This window comes from Tachypleus tridentatus, chromosome 13, assembly GCF_004210375.1.
Source record: "Tachypleus tridentatus isolate NWPU-2018 chromosome 13, ASM421037v1, whole genome shotgun sequence".
NCBI lineage: Eukaryota > Metazoa > Arthropoda > Merostomata > Xiphosura > Limulidae > Tachypleus > Tachypleus tridentatus.
Genome location: NC_134837.1, coordinates 32008098 through 32024256, shown reverse-complemented (window position 1 = coordinate 32024256; position 16159 = coordinate 32008098). Strand labels below are relative to the sequence as shown.

Sequence of the window (16159 nt, the reverse complement as noted above, 5' to 3'; positions counted from 1 at the left end):
AAGCCAACTGAATCTACTGAGGGAAATCGAACCCCTAATCTTAACGTTGTAAATCCGTAGATGTACCGCTCTACTAGCGGGGGGGGGTACATTAATTTCAAGTGCAGAATGTATGTTAAAATCAAATAACACCATTTATGTATGCTGAAACACAATTTGAACCGATACACTATTATGTGCGGGCTTTTATAAAATGGTGGAGAATTATATGATTCTGTACTATGTGAAAACTATTCTTTGGTTTGTGTTTTAGTAGTAACTTAGGTGGTTTTTAGTTTATGTGCTCATTCTATTCCTTACAGTACCAAATACATCTAAACCGCTCGTCTTCAAGAGCGAGTTTGAACATAAGTTTCTCAGCAGAATGTTTGAAAAATATGAATAATAAATTTAACCTCAAAGGGATAGAAATTTGATAAACTGTAACAACTGGAACGCGCTTCTATTACCAAAATATCACTACACTGTAAAGTATTGTCGTATTTATCAAGGTCAAACTCAGTGATTCTTCATGGCGCTTTACTGTAATACAGTTTTTGTACAGTCAAATAAAAGAAGTTCAAAGTGTAATTGCATAAAACAGTAAAAGAATATTGGGATAAGGTAACATGGAAAGTAACGTGGATATAAATACTGGAATGGTAAGTTTAATTTAGAGCAACATGAGAACTTTTTGTACTAAAGAATCATGGGATTGACTGTGAATGGGCGAACATGTTCAGTGAAGGGGGTTTCAACCCTCGACTCCCAGAGTGGGAGTCAAGCAACCTAAACAACAGGCTATTTTGAAGAAAAGTGCCTAACTGACGGTCTTGGAGTTTCTTTGTAACATCTTTCTCGTGCACATAGTCTGCGTATAGCGGTGACATGCGTCACTTATATGCGTTAGATTTTGTATTCCCTTCCCATTAGCGGCAAGCGCGCGTGCAACAGTGATGTCTATTTTAATAATTTTTCACTTCTTACGGATATCTGCGAAAATATGGATGTAATGACATGATAAAACTTAATATTTTATTTTGAATTTCATTGTATTTTCGTGACTAGGGATTTTGTAATTACGCCTTGAATATCAGAATAAAAATATCAAAAACCTGCAGATTTTTATATCAATTATCAAGCCCTTAAAAATAATGAGATAATGAAAACCTCTGGTTTCGAATACAGTTTTTTTGTGTGCAATGTAACGCACAATTAATGGTAAATCACCGGTAACTCTTATGATGTAATGAATTGATCATGCGATAAAAAATACAGAGCAATTATCTTTAAGTGTTAAAGTGAAACCGTTTTAATTGAATGATGTAAAACGAATAATACGAATTATAAAAATAATAAAACATAGACTAAAACTGTTCAGCCATATCACTGAAAAAAACAGTAACAAAATAAAATACTTGCAATTCATAGAATGTTGACAGGTAACGTTCTGCAATTATAATATATAATTTCCCAACACGTAATGGTAAATCATCTGAAACCTTAAGAGCATAATGCAGTATATTTGCAATATTTCATATACAACACTCACTCGAGAGACTCTGTAAGTCTATCACGTGGTCACTGATCTGTTTGTTTTTTTGTTTATTTTAGAATTTCGCGCATAGCTACATTAGGGCTATCTGCGCCAGTCGTCCTCCCTTAATTAAGCAGTGTAAGACTAGACGGAAGGCAGTTAGTCATCACCACCCACTGCCAACGCTTGGGCTACTCTTTTACCAACTTATAGTTGGATTGATCTTCACATTATAACGCCCCCACGGCTGAAAGAGCGAGCATGTTTGATGCGATGGGAACACTGATCTAAACACCAGGCTGTTTTAAAAAGAGTGTCTGACAGAAATTTAAGAGAGGGAGATAGGTGTTTTTTTAAGAAATTTGGTTTAGTTTAATTTGGGTTGCCATTTAAAACAGAGGCTTTCTGTATCGAACTCAAAAAAAGGGGAAGTATGTTTGGTGCGACGGGGATTCGAACCCGCGACTGTCAGGTTACGAGTCGAACGCCTTAACCCATCTGGCCCTGCTTGAAGAGAGTAAGTCGAATCGGAGAGACAGTTCCTACGTGAATCTACCAAGAACAAAGTGAATTTTGTATTGTACACTTTTGTAAACTTTGTATAGAAGTTAATAGTTGATGTTTGTGTATTTTATGTTACAATATATATTGCATATCTATAAAACTACAAAACTACAAAGTTGTCATATTTTTGTTTTTACGTATTGTACAGTACGGTAATACGGAAGCGTAACATCATATAATACTAGTAACTGGTCTTATTTTACTGTAAACTTTAAGATATATATGGTTTACAGTTTAAGCTGCGTTAAATTATAAGTATAACTACTTGTGCTTTTTTCAAAATCAGTCATAAAGAAATATCTACAAAACTTGATAAATGTATAAAGCTCAAGCTTTTTGTGTATAAAATAAACCGACAGAACAAACTGCTTTAATTAAACGAATTTTGTGTAATTTGAAGTCGATTTTAAATTACTTTTCTTAAATCTTAAATACTAAAACTAAGAAAGAAAAATGTTATTTTGCTATATTCTTGCACATAGGAGTGTCAGCGATCGCTACCTTTCATAGGGGTTTCTAACACAGTTGCAACTAAATTACATAGCGTCTGACGAAGAATGGAAAAAGGAATCATAGCTGTCTGTCTTTGATTGTATTTAGGATGAGAAATTTGAGTTAACCCATCCGTAAAACACGTAAATACAGTGGAAATCTTAATTTGAAACCATGATTAATATTATACAGCTGACGTAAGTGTTAGTAATCCACTGTTTAACACGTCCCTCTTGTAAAATATAAGACAATTCTCCTATAACGGACATACGATGAGTTGAAAAACACTTTAAAGTGTTTAAAAAAACTATTAATAAATGAATATTATTTAGAGGTTTAAATCTGGTTTTACGTTTATTTGAAAAAGAGTGCGTTTGTATTTTCGTATAGCAAAGCCACATCGGGCTATCTACTGAGCACACCTAGGAGAATCGAACCCCTAATTTCAGGTTTGTAAATCCGTAGACTTACCGCTGTACTAGCGAGGGGCTATTTGTAAAAAATCCCAGAAGTTGTATAGAAAATTACAATCAATTAGTCAGGATGTCTGCTATTACTGGGCCTGGTATGGCCAAGGGCGTAAGTCGTGCGACTCGTAATCCGAGGGTCGCGGGTTCGCGCCCGCGTCGCGCTAAACATGCTCGCCCTCCGAGCCGTGGGGGTGTATAATGTGACGGTCAATCCCACTATTCGTTGGTAAAAGAGTAGCCCAAGAGTTGGCGGTGGGTGGTGATGACTAGCTGCCTTCCCTCTAGTCTTACACTGCAAAATTAGGGACGGCTAGCACAGATAGCCCTCGAGTAGCTTTGTGCGAAATTCCAAAACAACAACAGCTGTTACTGGGATACGAATAGTATAATTAAATATTAATTCACAACGACTTGGAGAAACAAAATTTTATCCTTGACAAATCAATATGCTTTTAATGTCTAATTAGCTCGTCCTTTGACACTAGTGTTGTATTCTTTATATTCAAAGGTATCCCAGTAAAATTATGTGATCTTAGTTTTCATAAAATATGTCACAAATTGTCCCATTAATAATACATATATTATTTTGAATTAAAACTGTATGGAGTTGACAAACAATACAATCAAACAGGAAACTGCTTTAGTTTCGGACGAGTAGATAGTTGAATGAATGAGTGTAAGTGATGGTTATTCAATAAATACAGGTTGTTTCTCGTTTACCGTTAATTTCGAACACGTGATCTTTAATACTAGTTATGAAACTTTAAAAACTCGTCTGAACAATACAGCAAAAATGAAAATGTGTGAAAGACGTATCTATTATAAGATAATGTGAACAGATCGCAAAATTTAACACTTGCAAAATGTGTTTAATATTACTTATTGAGGAATATGAACTTGGAAAGTTCACTGAGTGAAAATCATGCGATTGTAATTTTGATTAGATCGATCTTACATTTAATTTTAAGAGCTTACTCAACGTATGAGACATAGTGAAAAAAAAACACAAGAACCACGTTGAATTTATTTTAATGTTTTATGTTAGCGGCAATATTTGTTTTTATTAATGCAAGACTATTCACGAGTTGTTTAGAACGTTTGTTCAGTTTCAGGTTCATTATTCTAGAGACTTGCAGGTAAATACTGTTAGAGTTATTTGTTTTTAAACTGATGAGTTTTGAATTCGGGGTTTCGTTTAAAAAACATTTGCACTTTCCCTCATATCATGACATTATTAATCTATGTATTAAGAAATTAATTAATTTATTACTGTAATAGTAAGCTGTTTCTGAGAAACGCTCAGCGTTTGGTAAATTGTAATTCCTACGCTATAAAAATAAAACGAGAAACGAAACTACCGATTTTAGGACGAACGATATTTAGTCGTGACTAATCACTTTTAAAATATTAGACAGCTTTTGGTTGGTCTAAAAGTTACGTGAATTGCGGTCCAATTCGAAAGACATAAATAAGTCTTTACGTGTTGAAGATATTTGATTATTTAGCTATTATGGCTAGGAAGATAATCGTTTATTTACCTAAAACGTGAAGATAGAGAACTTGGCACACTGGAGGATTGGAAGTCAGTTGACATTCATAGAATCCCCCATCACTTTCCTGGACGAGCTCAATCTTTAGTGTCCATTCGTTTGAGTATTCGGTGTGGAAGGCCTTAAATCGGTCGTCGGTGGTGTAAGTGTATTTACCAACTGTTAGAACATGAAAGTCCTGAAGACGGACCCAAGAAACCTGAAAAATCAGTTATTTAATAATAATACAATCAAAATATGCAGTAGAGTGTGTTATATTTTCACAAAATATTAGTTTTCAAAACGGTATTTGTTGTTGTACCATATTTTTATCGATGAATAAATGCACGCGCTTAAATATCTATTTAAGAGCGCCCCAAATCCTGCACTTGGTATTTATATTGCTCAGTTGACCAGAGTTTGTTATTTTTGTTATTTGTTGGCTCTCATAAGCGTTCTTTCAATAACTTGAATATAACTCAAACAAGGTTTTGAAGTGGGATTAACCGTTACAAATAACGTCCACATAGCTGAAAGGGCGAGCATGTTTAGTGTGACGGGGATTTGAACCTCTTGTTTAGTGGCATTTTAAAGTTAATTGTTGTGGAAAATGCGTTGAACCTATAAACAATACATACTTAAGTAGGTCGGCCTAGCTATTTGAGGGCTGCAGGTTCGAATTTTAAAATAAAAATATTACTTAAAAAGTAAAAAGAAGTTACAGTATAACATTGTGTTTGTTTGTTTGATATTAAGCACAAAACTGCACAATAGGCTGTCTGTACTCTTCCCAACAAAAGTATCAAAACCCAGTTTCTAGTGTTGTAAGTCCACCATCCCGCTGTGCCAGTAAGGAACAACCAAAGATCAAGTCACATAAAATACCTATAAAAACCAGCAATTTTTTGTTTTATGAATTTTAAAAATACCAAAATAATCTTCTGGTTAGGTTTGTTTATTCCAAAATAAGATCGACAGCATTCTGATAAGCTTCACCATGACTACTGTGGTGTTTAGAATTCTGTAAATCGTTGTTGTTTCATAAATCCTTGAAATTGAAGGTGTTTCTCTATCACTTGTGGGAAGCCAATAAAAAACATTTGTGTGCAAATTACTGATTCGCTATAGACTTATCCGTTTATAGAACCCATATAAACCACTACCTGTATTTCATATGTTGATAAATGTGCTAAAATGGCCACATTTATAGACTCAAGGTTCAGGTGTAGCCATTTTTAATTTAGCACTGTTGACCAGAAAGAGACCAACAACTAGCCAGCCAGCAACATTCGCTGTCTACATGGCTGCTCTTAATTGAATAAATACTTTGATCGATTGTCAGTTTTATTTCATGCCTACAACTGAAGGTGCAGAACGTGTTTATTGGTATAAACTGAGATCGAACCATTGATTTTCCAAGTTGCATCTCGGTACGTTAACCACTAGGCCACGTTCAACCGTACAATAACAGATAGGGCAGGAATCATTTATTTTAAAATGCACGTAAATTACTTTGTGGAATATTTGACTTAAAGAGTAGCTTAAACTTCCTCAATAAATTATCTCATTTCTTATTATCAATAAATTATCTCCTTTCCTTATTATTAATAAATTACCTACTTTCCTTATTATTAATAAATTGTATCCTCTCCTTAATGTTAATAAATTATCCCCTTTCCTTATTATTAATAAATTATCTCCTTTCTTATTATTAATAAATTGTATCCTCTCCTTGTTGTTAATAAATTATCTCCTTTCCTTATTATTAATAAGTTGCCTCCTTTCCTTGTTATTAATAAATTATTTCCTTTCTTATTATTAATACATTATCTCCCCTCCTTATTATTAATAAATTATCTCTTTTCTTATTACTCATAAATTATCTCCTTTCCTTGTTGTTAATAAATTATCTCCTTTCTTATTATTAATAAATTATCTCCTTTCTTATTATTAATAAATTATCTCTTTTCTTATTACTCATAAATTATCTCCTTTCCTTGTTGTTAATAAATTATCTCCTTTCTTATTATTAATAAATTATCTCCTTTCTTATTATTAATAAATTATCTCCTTTCTTATTATTAATAAATTATTTCCTTTCTTATTATTAATACATTATCTCCCCTCCTTATTATTAATAAATTATCTCTTTTCTTATTACTCATAAATTATCTCCTTTCCTTGTTGTTAATAAATTATCTCCTTTCTTATTATTAATAAATTATTTCCTTTCTTATTATTAATAAGTTATCTCCTTTCCTTATTATTAATAAATTACCTCCTTTCTTATTATTAATAAATTATCTCCTTTACTTAGTTAGAAATTATCTCCTTCCCTTATTATTAATAAATTATCTCCTTCCCTTATTATTAATAAATTATCTCCTTTCTTATAATTAATAAATTATCTACTTATTATTAAGAAATTACCTACTTTCCTTATTGTTAATATATTATCTCCTTTCCTTATTATTAATAAATCATCTCCTTTCCTTATTATTACTGATAACTTATCTCCTTTCCTTATTATTATTAATATATCCCATTCACACCAAACATGCTCGCCTTTTCAGCCGTGGGGGCGTTATAACGGCGGTCAAAATAGTTGTTGGTAAAATAGTAGCCCAAGAGTTGGCGGTGGGTAGTGATGACTAGCTGTCTTCCCTCTTATTTTTACACAGCTAAACTAAGGAAGGCTAGCGCAGATAGCCCTCGAGTAGCTTAGCGCAAAATTCAAAACAAACTTTATTATTAATAAATGACCTAATTTCTTTATTTTTACTTTATTACAAAACTCCTGACCACTATATTCTTAAAATTAACTCAAATCACCGAGTAAAGTCAAAGCTGTTAAGGTATTAATGCATATATGATTTGGATATAGATTTGAAGTTTTTATGCGTGTTTCACTAAGAAAAACAAATTACATGTTATACATGGTCCGTTGAGTAAAAATAACAATTTAGAGGTGACGATGAAATTTTCTTGCATCCATCAGATACAAACATACATGAGAAATGACAGTTTCTGCCTGGTGGACAGTAAGTAAACTAACTAACTAGCATTATAAACAACATTTATAGAAGTTAAGTCACTGGAAATTATTTGGACCACTTCATTCCTATTTGTTTACAAAAATGAGCAAACAAAGTTTACCCTTTACTTTAACATCGAACCATTTATTTAGTAAGACTGTAGTTTGTAAGGAAATCAAGGAAGCGTTTTCAGTTGAACAATTTTCGTATGAGAAACAGTCTTTACCTTTATTAATTATAAAAGATTTTGCTTATTCATATATGTAAAAAAAATATTGTTTTCATGGATGAACACACGTCATTATATTTAAATTAAAAAATAAGACCTCTGAATTTACTAAGTAAGTTATTTTATTTGTACTGTTGTAGACATGTAATCAGTTGGCATTAAATCTTCAAGGACAAAAAAAAAAAAGCACAATGGAAGAAGTCTAGTGTAATAAAATGCTGAAATAGAAGTTACACATTTTATACGTTTCAAAGAAGTCTGTTTAGACACCTTGCTTTCTCCTTTAAGATGTTAAGTCTTCTGTTTGAACAGGCTAGTTAAGATTTACTGTAAATAAAAGAATTAAACATTCATGGCTGTCGAAATTGAATAATCACCCGGATTAGGTAGTAAAAAATGGGTAAGATTTCTTGAAGTTTTGTTTCTTTTATTGTAATTAGTTTATTTATCTTCATTATATTATACGTTCTTTTCGAAGCTTAAGCAGTGTACAATATTTTTCTTAAACTCTAAAATGTGTTGGATGTTAGCTGATAAAAACGTGGTTATATTACGAGGGGACAAAGAACATTTTAAAATAAATTTGTTACTTTCGTTTCATAAAACCGGATCAGTTATAGAGGAAATAAACAGATCTGATGTATCACTCTCTAAGATAACTTGATAGCAGTCCTAAGTGCTGAGCCACATTATTTTGCTCGTATAAACGTAAATAAATTGAAATGATAATAACAAACCGAGCTGGTATATATGTAAAAACGGCTCGTTTGGGTTGAGAAAATATTTTACGTAGAGGAGGGCCCCCCAGTGGCTCAGCGGTATGTCTGCGGACTTACAAAGCTAAAATCCGGGTTTCGATACTCATGGTGGGCAGAGCACATATAGCCCTTTGTGTAGCTTTGTGCTTAATTAAAAACAACAACAACAACGTAGAGGAGCGAACAACGTGAACCTGACGATGACCGAAGGTCGAAACGTTGTTCACTCCTCTACGTAAAATATTTTCTCAACCCAAACGAGCCGTTTTTACATATATATTTATCTACAAATAGGTTTTCTCATCATCACTGATTATTATTTTATCAAACCGAGCTGGTGATTTGTCTATCTAACTGACAGGATCAGTATAAACGAAATGAATTTTCAACAATGGAGTGAATTCAAAAAGAAAGAAATTGGTTAAACGTTTTATACACGAGTTGTACAACAACAATTTTAACTATATTATATTAACGAAACTAGCTAGTAGTATATAAAACATTATGTCATGACACAGCATTTTTATTTTTAACAAATTTATGAATTTTGTTGAGAGATAAACATTAAATCCAGTCTATCGTTTGTTCCGTAACTTGTCATGTCAGATCTGTTTCGAGGAACTACAGCTTGCTGTGGTAGTTCTGAACAAATACATGCTGGAAAATAAGACTAGACACGTTTTATAAAAGAGGTGCTTTCTAACAAGTACGTGTGACACCCGAGTTGTTATTACATGTTATAATATGCTAATTATTTGCTTCCCTAATTTCTTGAGCGAAACATTGTTTTGAATAACAATATTCTTTTGTTTCTTAACCAAAGTTCATTTTTTTCATTTCTTATGTCAGTTTTCACTTCGGCCAATTTCGAGGAATTTCACCTCTCAGTTGTCACCGAAGTTTCTTTCTGAAATTTATAGTTCTGGCGATGAAACAAAAACAAGACAACAATAAACGAGAACGTTATCTTTAGCGGTTTGTTTGTTGAATACTTCGGTGTAAATTATTAATGTTAATGTTAGATATTCTTTACGTTCCTATACATATATTTACTGTCAACTCATATACCGTACCCTCAGATTACGCTATGCTGCTCTTTATATGTTATTAAATGTGTAGTTGTCACCACTACACGCACGCCAGAACAAATGATTTTCAATAGTTTGCTTACTTTTGATATACAGGTGACAAGAGAGAACTTTAATAAATACTATAATCCCAATTGCGATGAAAAGTTTCTGACTTTAACGTACAGATGTGGCTACAGTATTTTCCAAGTGGGAAAACTTTGACCGAAAGAAGAGATGTACATCATAAATAAAAATGGTGTAACCGGTAAGTTATACGAAAATCTTTATTGATTTGTTACTCACTATTAGAGAGAGAAATCTTGTGGGACAAAACATGATAAGCATAATAGAAACCGTAAGTGACCCAGCGGTTTTTTATTATCATTTATTTCTCTCAGTGAAAAATCCTGAAAATATTGTGGTAATTATTTTATTTACTTCAATTTTTAAAACTGACGATAACTGATTAATTATTGTGCTATACGTATTGACTTTTAAAATTATGAACATTTTATGTAAAAACACAACAAAATGTTGCAGTAATTTTAATCAAATTGATCACGTATTGATAAATAATAATTAATTTGTTTATTTATGAATTCTTCTCAAAGCTATTCCAGAGGTATCTATGATAGCTGTCCCTAATTTTGAAGTAATAAAATGAAAAGAAAACAGCTAACCAAAACATCCGCAACCAACTCTTATCAACGAATAATGGAATTAACGGTTACATTATAACGCCAATATGGCTGAAAGAGCGAGCATGATTGGCGATGGAATTCGAACCTTTGATCCACAGGTTGTGAGCTGAATGTCCTAACCACTGAGTCACGATCAAAAAGACATTTATTAAATGTGATCCACTCTGAAACAGCACAACTTATTTCTTTTTGCACACTTAATGGATAAAAGCTTAAATGCACTGGTTTAGTGCGTCCTATAAGTCAATCTTAACATTAACAACATATGAAGGCCCCGCATGACCAGGTGGGTTAAGGCGTTCCACTTGTAATCTCAGGGTCGCGGATCCGAATCCCCGTCGCACCAAACATGCTCGCCATTTCAGCCGTGGGGGCGTTATAATGTGGCGGTCAAACCCACTATTCGTTGGTAAAAGAGTAGCTCAAAAGTTGGCGGTAGGTGATGATGACTAGCTACCCTCCCTCTAGTCTTACACTGCTAAATTAGGGACGGCTAGCGTAGATAGCCCTTGTGTAGCTTTCCGCAAAATTCCAAAACAAACAAACAAAACAACATATTATAACGTCAGTGAAAGCTAAAGGTAGAACAATGTATCACTTGCTTCGATAACATGATACCTTAGTCACTGTCGTCAAGTTTGTTTAGCTTGAGGTGTGTAAAGTTAATTTTAGAGTGAAATTAGTTCAAGTTTTCTAGAGTTTCGTCCAACAGTACTTTGATTCGTCATGAGACGACAACAAGAGAAAGAATGCCAGAAAATAATGTTTGAAAGTTGATAATTAGCTGTCGTATAGACAAACTAATATTTGTAAAAGGACGACTAATGTATAGTAACATTACTAACGTAAAGTAATTGGCAATTATAGCAGTTAACGGAACTCGAAGATTTGAAATAACAATAAAAATAAATCTATGGAGATTTAATAATCTTGTATTTTGGTAGGTGTTACAAGAATTAATTTCTCAAGGACTTAGTTTGAGGTGTTTGCATGTAAAATGTGTCTTATAAATGTCGTTGGATGTGCTAAATATCTTTAATTTTACTAGACGGCGCTGATTGTAACTGTGTTTTTCTCATTAGGGTTTTGTTATTGGAAGTAAATAACACGTTTTACGACGTATTAAGTCTTTTCTGCAAAACCAGTAAGTAAGTCAGAATTAATTCTATGTAGTATGTTCTACTTCGTGATAACGAAAAATCCATTTGAAGTAAAAATGTATCTCAAGATGACTGGTATGGATATTAAAATGTTTATCAATTTAAAGTAGAGAACAACGTTAACTCTTTGTTTACCTGAATATGACTTAAGAAGATCGAATCGTTGCCCTCTACTTTATTTTAATAAACGTTTTAACACCCATACAATATGTTCTACTGTTCTTTGTTATTGCGGTTGTGACTCGAGAAGGTTAACACTTTGCCTAAGAACACCACAACTAGTCTAGTCAAACAATAACAACAAAATAAAATAAGATTAAATGCAAAGTCCAATTTTCTAGCAGTTAAAACAGTTAAAAATCTTTCTGGTTGCTCATCGAATTTAAATAAGAATATTCTTGACAAGATATATATTTATATATTGGAGTGTTAATCGGCATGACTGAAACACTAACAACACTTGAAGTATAAATACTGAAACACGACGCAAGACAATAAAATACAGTCTCTTTAGTCTGTTTTTGTTTGTTTTAAATCAGTTTCACGGTAAATCAACTTCACTGTATAAGTCGTGTTTGTTACTAATGTTCCGATTGTTAAACCGTGCAACGAAACTTAATAGTCTCTGTGGTCCGGGTTTAAAATCTCTATTTATTTTAAGCTATTTAGTGTTACACCATGTGCAGGGTTTGTTCACGTTGTGCGGGTGAATTTCGATACCAGTTATTTTTCAAAATATATATAAATACTGTTCAAGAATAGGTTATTAGTTTCTTTGTTCACTTTTATTTTTATTCTTCAGACTCATTCGTTATACGTAAAATGAAATTGTTAGGTCTCATCTGCTATTACACATTTATTAACAATGCCACATTTCCAGTTATTGCATTTCCTGCTAATTGAATTTAAGCTTGTTATTATAATACGTAGAGCTGATAAGTTTACTAAGGTCACTGCCCCCCAGTGGCTCAGCGGTATGTCTGCGGACTTACAACGCTAAAATCCTGGTTTCGATCCCGTGGTAGACAAAGCACAGAAAGCCCATTGTGTAGCTTTGTGCTTAATTCTAAAACAACAACAACAAAGGTCACTAATTTTCTAGTCTGTGGCCTCGAATGATTTATTTCAAGTTAGTCGTTTTTCTCCTTGTATAAGATACACCGATTTCCTTATTTGAAATCACAGGAATATAAGATACAAGCAGGACAAACTTACTTTTGACTAAAAGGAAACTAAAATTGTCTGAATATTTTCATTATTGTTTCTTTTTCCATTTTGATTTATTATATATTAATTAGGAAAAAAAAATTCAACCAGTTCTTGTTTTGTTGCGAATCTGATAGCAAAGGTGTTATAATTAGTGTTAGAATGTGTTAGAATTAGTTCTTGAATGTGTTAACATTACTGTTTAGTGTTGTAATTATATTTTGAATGTGTTGTAATTATTTTTTGAATGTTAGAATGTGTAAGAATTAATACTTGAATATGTTAGAATTAATGTTAGAATGATTGTTTGAATGTATTAGAATTAGTGTTGTAATAGTTTTTTAATTTCATTAGTGGTTTTATACTTCAAGTGAGAAACATATAAATATTGATATTTTATAATAAATATACTAAAACTTTAAACTCTACCGTTTTGTCTCCAAATGCCTCGAAGTAACAATGCATGAACACGGTCTGTCCAACTTGCGTTGTCACATTTCTGATGGAGGTATCAGAGAACGAAGGCTGAGTTTGACTCCTGCCTTTCAGACTGCTAAAAATTCTTTTTAATGGTTCTTCATGCTGCCAGCGTCTTTTTTGTGACCAGATATTTGGCTGTTCGGTTTTCACTCGAGGAAGAAATACGTCAGCAATGAATACTGCAGAAGAAAAGAAAGAAATATTAAATATAAGACATTAAAATATAAGTCTTTTATAAAACCAAGCCGTCCCTAATTTAGCAGTGTAAGACTAGAGTGAAGGCTGCTGATCATCACCACCCACCACCAACTCTTAGGCTACTCTTTTACCAACGAATAGTGGGACTGACTGTCACAGAATGACACCTCACGGCGGAATGAACGAGCACGTTTGGTGTGACGGGGATTCGAACCTGCGATCCTCAGATTACAAGTCGAGCACCCTAGCCACATGGCCAGGCCAGGCTTTGTTGAGTAGCTATTTCCTCTCTGTACCATCAGTTCAACATTTAGGGCTAGCTACGTGTAGCTCCGTTCGAATTTATTAAACAAACAGATTGTAATTATCCATATATGTGAACACTAAAATGATCTAAGTAGGTTCGATTAGAACAAAATACTCCGTTCAAAATTAGGTATTCAGATTGTTATTATTACTGAATCATTAGAACACCTTTATTTTCATTATTATTAAATTACCTTTATCTCAATACCACTAAAGGGAACTGATAAAAACTTCAGTAATCTAAAGATTAAACGTTGTAAAAAAGCCTAATCATTCGAATAAGTATTTACGTAATGAACATAAACAAACCTTTAAACTGTTAAACCCAGATCCGTATAGAGAGATCACTTTAGCAACCCAGCGGCTCTGCACCAATATATTACCTTACAGAAAAATATCTAGAAAACAATGTGTGGGTGTTTGACTGGGTTTGAATTTCATCCAAAGCTATACCCGGTCTATCTGGTTTAGCAGTCTTTAACTTAGCAGTTATAAACTAGAAGGAGAGCAGCTAGTCAACACCACTCACCATCAACTCTTGGGCTACTCTTTTACCAATTCTTAGTAGGATTAACCGTATTATTGTTATAATGCCCCCACGGCTGAAAGGGCGATCATGTTTGGTGTGAAGGGGATCCGAATCTCCGTCATTCAGGTTCCGAGGCAAGCCCCCTAAACACCTGGTCATAGGTGTACTATTAAAAGTCGTTTCTACGATTGGTTATGAGCCTAAACTATTATCTTATAAAAGAAAACAGCGATACTTCTGTTACGAGACTGAAAACCTGGACACACGATAGCTTGCAATACACAATGATGAAACGATACAGCTAACGTTTGGTAAACATATGTCTGCAGTTTGGCGCTCTTCTTAATGCTCTTTAAACATTCATTACATTACAAAGACTTATGGAAAGATTTATTATTAACTTATGCTCATTAAAGTTAAAATTACACCCAAGCAGCCGACAATTAAACGACAATGATAAATGTAAGTATTCCTTACATCGAGTGTTTCTAATACTTTTATAACATCACATCTTGTAGCAGATAAAGTATAACTGCTCTTCAATTTCCTTTCTTTAAAACTAGTAAATCGAACCAAATGATAAGCAGTTTAGTTATATCAGCAACGGCGAATGTATAATAGCCCCCTGGTGACCGTTTAGTCTGTAGCTTTAATTGGGTAAGTAGTTGAAATGAGCGACAATCTATCTCCTACACTACACGCTCACACAAACCGTATAATAACTTCTACTCCACGAGTACAAGACCAATCATATGTTGTTAAAGCTTAGCACAAAAAAAAATATAAAATGACACCAAAACCGATGTGAGAAAAGTGGTGCATTATTCATTCTATGGGAATAACATGGCGGCTTTGTATCCATTTCTTATCCGATATACGGTCAGTTTTTTCTAAGATTCAAACGCAGTAAACTTTTCCATGAGCATTTAGACAAATATTGTTGAAACTAAACTGATAATAAAAAGGTTAAAAAAAGGGTTTATATATATATGTGCGTGTGTTAAATTTAATATAGACTAATATCGTCCTTATAAAACATAAATAAGGATACTATACTATATTACACACACTTTTGTTAAAAAAAAACGTAATCGGTTTGATGTTCCAAGGAAGCGACATGCCAAATGACACGTCTATTTATATATATATGTAAATATATACGCGTGTGTGTGTTTGTAGCAAGACTGTAGATATTTTAAAGTTTATATTTAACGTTCTGACAGCTCCAACTCGCTTGATAACGAAAGCACATTTGGAAATCATTTAAATATTACCAAACGTGGAACGTTTATTCTTTTTCATTAATTCCTTAATCTGCTCACATATTTTGAAATGAAACGTTGAGCATAAGAGCTTGAAACAGTTTTTGATAATATGTAAATCTAAAGGACAAATTACATTATATTTTGTACTGATATTTTTCTTTTAGTTTAATTATATACTAGGAGGAAAACTCGTGCTTTGAGTGCGAATCATTTGTTATTGTTGTTACTGTGAATTTTATATTTGAATGCACGAAGTTTATAAAATGTAAAATGGGTATTTAAAGTAATTAAAGTAAGTGATTAACCCACTTAGACTAAGCACGTGAAAGGCTAGGTATGTAACGTTTTGAACGAATCTGATAGGCAGTGACTATGAGATTAAGCCTAAGTGGATTAAATCTATTCCATAGTACGTGATACCAACCAAACACCTCTAGTACAGAAGAGACACTTATGGTCTGATCAAAAACGAAAAACAAACGACAAAGGTCGACTCATCTCGCAAGAGACACCAGATCTAAAGACGCTTTTAAAACCTGGGTATCAGGAATATGTGTTAAAGATCAAAGTGACGTGATAGGTACTGTAAGTGGCTATAAACAAATAAAGAAATCCACACACAATACCTTAACACATAAATACTGTTATCTA

The 16159-nt window shown here is 33.1% G+C and overlaps 1 protein-coding gene across 2 annotated transcripts in view; it reads right to left on the bottom strand.

Moving 5' to 3' along the window:
- LOC143239068 (limbic system-associated membrane protein-like) overlaps positions 1-16159 on the bottom strand; it is a 187436-nt gene that overhangs the window by 57271 nt on the left and 114006 nt on the right. For both annotated transcript variants that reach the window (XM_076479863.1, XM_076479862.1), the window contains exons 2-3: positions 13160-13389; positions 4581-4791 (exon numbers count right to left, since the gene is read on the bottom strand). In XM_076479863.1, coding sequence (XP_076335978.1) covers positions 4581-4791; positions 13160-13389 — 441 coding nt within the window. The remainder of the gene's footprint in view (positions 1-4580; positions 4792-13159; positions 13390-16159) is intronic.